The sequence below is a fragment of the Sinocyclocheilus grahami genome, unplaced genomic scaffold, assembly GCF_001515645.1.
Source record: "Sinocyclocheilus grahami isolate Dianchi unplaced genomic scaffold, SAMN03320097.WGS_v1.1 scaffold19109.1, whole genome shotgun sequence".
Classification (NCBI taxonomy): domain Eukaryota; kingdom Metazoa; phylum Chordata; class Actinopteri; order Cypriniformes; family Cyprinidae; genus Sinocyclocheilus; species Sinocyclocheilus grahami.
The window spans coordinates 1-2,886 of NW_015517450.1; the positions used below are offsets into that span (position 1 = coordinate 1).

The window sequence follows — 2,886 nt, forward strand, 5'->3', positions numbered from 1 at the left end:
ACTTTTGCTTATGTTTGTTTAATGACCTTTTTAAACATCCAAAGGTACTGTTTCCAGTTGTTTGTTCAGATAAATTACTAAAAACAAAAGCAGTTACAGCACTCAGGAAAGAAACAAATTAATTTGTTCTTACATTTCTGCTGAAGGCAGTAATTTCAGAGTCTATTTCACACCTCACAAATCAAATGAACCAAAAAAAAAAAAAAACACTAGCGGTCTTGTTGACATAAACAACAACACTTACAAGCACACGGAAGAAGTAAAGATACTCTGCAGCCCCCGAGTAGTTGCCACACTCATACTGGAACTTAGCATAACGGTACAGCGTATCCAAATATTCCTGACGAAACTGAGGGAATAAACAGATAGAGCAAATCACTGATGGAATGAAATATTCAACGATGCAATGCACTGTTAATTAGCTTCCCTGAAAATAAAAAGGATATAATTGGATAAGGATAACTGGTTATAGTTGCAAAACTTACACCATGTTTGTCTGCTAAATATTCAAACAGCATCCTCCCATCTCTGAGAAAAAAAAATTTGCATGGCAGTGGTGACTTTGCATTTGTTAGGATGCTTACATATTTCAAGAAGCAGTAAACAGTAATATGATGACAGAAAACCTGGTGGACTGCATCTGTCTCTGAGTTTCTGGATCTTCAAACATCTTAACAATAGGCTCAGTTTCAGACTGGAGCTGCTTCAGCTGGGCCACCACTGTGGTTCTTTTCTCCTTTAATGCTGCGGAGTAAAATGAATATATGTATAATATGCATGCAGCGTATAGTACTGCACTCTATTTTTTGCGGTGAAAATCTTCACTATAGATCTGGATATGATTTTATTTAACTCTGTACACTGTGTATATTTAGGTAGAAAGGGAAAAACACTTACAATGCGGAATGTCTTTGTCAGAATAGAGGTTCTTATATACATCCATGGCAAAGTCCACCATGTTAGTGTCGCTGAGAAGATCCAGCTTCCCTTGGAGAAGTTCTTTCTCATTGTAGATCTGAGAAGACAACAAACATCAGATTTAACAGCACTATATCAGGTTTTCTGAATCTCATGTAGAGGAATTCTGCAGCATAAAAACACGATGTTAACAGACGTGCGTCAGTCAATGAACTGAAATATTAAATGTATACTGTCATTTAAAGTACTGTCGTTGTACCAAGTGATGGTACCCGACAGTAATATAGTATTTTACACATACCACAATAATTCATGACGACCATGTTCACGTATTTATGGTATTTACGTGGTACTTTAAAGAACGCCATGATATTAGAACACAATAATAGTATGACCCAGTGTAGAAACACAGAGAGAGTTCAGAGCACAGAATAAGAATTCATACTTTAAATAGAGCTGTTATGTCAAGAATAAAAATAAATACATTTTTAATGCAATTATGTCTATAAAGAGGTCATTTCTGTTTAATATCAGATACAAAAAACTATTTTTTCCAGACACACGTGGCGCTGCCCATTTAGCGACTACTAACCAATTCAATATAACCGAACAACAAAGTATATACTTTACACTACTGTAATTTATATATTACCCCCTTGACAGAGAGAAATTCCAGCAGCGGAAAGACCAAATGCCGGTCTAAAAAATGTGCGATCTTGGTGGTCAGATCGTACTCCGCCATTTTGGAAATAAAAAGAGCCTCTAAAAAACTTTATTTAAACCCTGATGAGAACAGTGACCTGCTGCACCCCACAGTCACTGTTACACACACTGGTTGGAAAATTGAAATTCCTCTTACTTTGTTGAGAGATTGGTGCTGGTTATTATTTCTGTAAAGCTATAACAAATTCACATGGGATCTGCTTTCATCTTTGTGGCATTTAAATTTCATGTTTTAATGATGGTAGTAGGCTAGAATGAACTGTGTGCTAGTAGTAGCCTACTGGGTCATTCATTTTATACAGTAAATTATTATACATTTATTTAGTCATTTCAATATTTTTTATAAAAGGGTATACCAAATTTAAAGAAATGGTCAACCTCTGACACATGCATGATGCATACATTGAACCTGATTATTTACACAATAGCAAGTTTAGCAGGATGCTAAAGTAAGCATTGAGAATTAGCTTAAATTGAGGGTGAGTGTTTTGAGATCATTTCTGCAAAGTAAGTAACCTGTTCTGTAAATATGCCCAAAAAAACTATTTTCCTGCAAGACACTATAAGCAAAAATTAGGTGACCTGTTTTTTTCCTTTCCCAAAGGATTGTGGTGGGGCTGCTTGCAGTTTGGGTAGAAGATTTTGTCCTCCAACACTTTCTGTGTGAATGTACCACTGACAGAAGATATAGGGTTCACATGCACTAGCATGGCATAATTTGCAACTTCAAATAAATTAACTAATATGATTTCCATCTGAAGATTGTGAGTGAGTTTAGTCTTTTATCCAATATATGTTAAAATGCATTGCAGGAAGGACCCAACTGGACCGTCAGAAAGTATTCACTGAAAAAAAATGTTCATTCATCCAATTAAAAAAAATGTACACTGAAAAAAATGTCAGATTTTTTACTTCTAAGAGCTGAACATTGACCTTACACTGAAAAAAATATAACACTGTGTAACCAGAAAAATTTGAGTAATAATTCCCACAAACTATTTTAACTTGATTCACCATAAAACATTACAGTCAACTGTAATTGTAAATACTTTGCCACTGAAAATCATTTTTAGGGTGTTTGAGCTAGCAATTAGTTGTAAATTGAACAGACCAGAATATTTTAAGTTAACTCAGCATAATGTGTTAAATTAACTCAACACTCAACAGACTGATGCCATTTCTGTCAGACGTCTACATAAGTGCTTAATGAGAATGAACTGAGGTTTAGATGTTTTTTTTTTTTTT

The 2,886-nt window shown here is 34.8% G+C and overlaps 1 protein-coding gene across 1 annotated transcript; it reads right to left on the reverse strand.

Annotated features, from left to right (window-relative positions):
* Positions 1 to 244: 244 nt before the first annotated feature.
* LOC107579678 (eukaryotic translation initiation factor 3 subunit E-B-like) lies at positions 245 to 1,694 on the reverse strand (the record flags this gene model as incomplete). Its single annotated transcript, XM_016265480.1, has 5 exons — positions 1,571 to 1,694; positions 898 to 1,015; positions 627 to 744; positions 486 to 528; positions 245 to 349 (listed from the first exon to the last, which is right to left on the reverse strand). Coding segments are annotated over exons 1-5 (474 nt in total), but the record flags the coding sequence as incomplete, so codon positions are not given.
* Between the last annotated feature and the right edge of the window lie 1,192 nt (positions 1,695 to 2,886).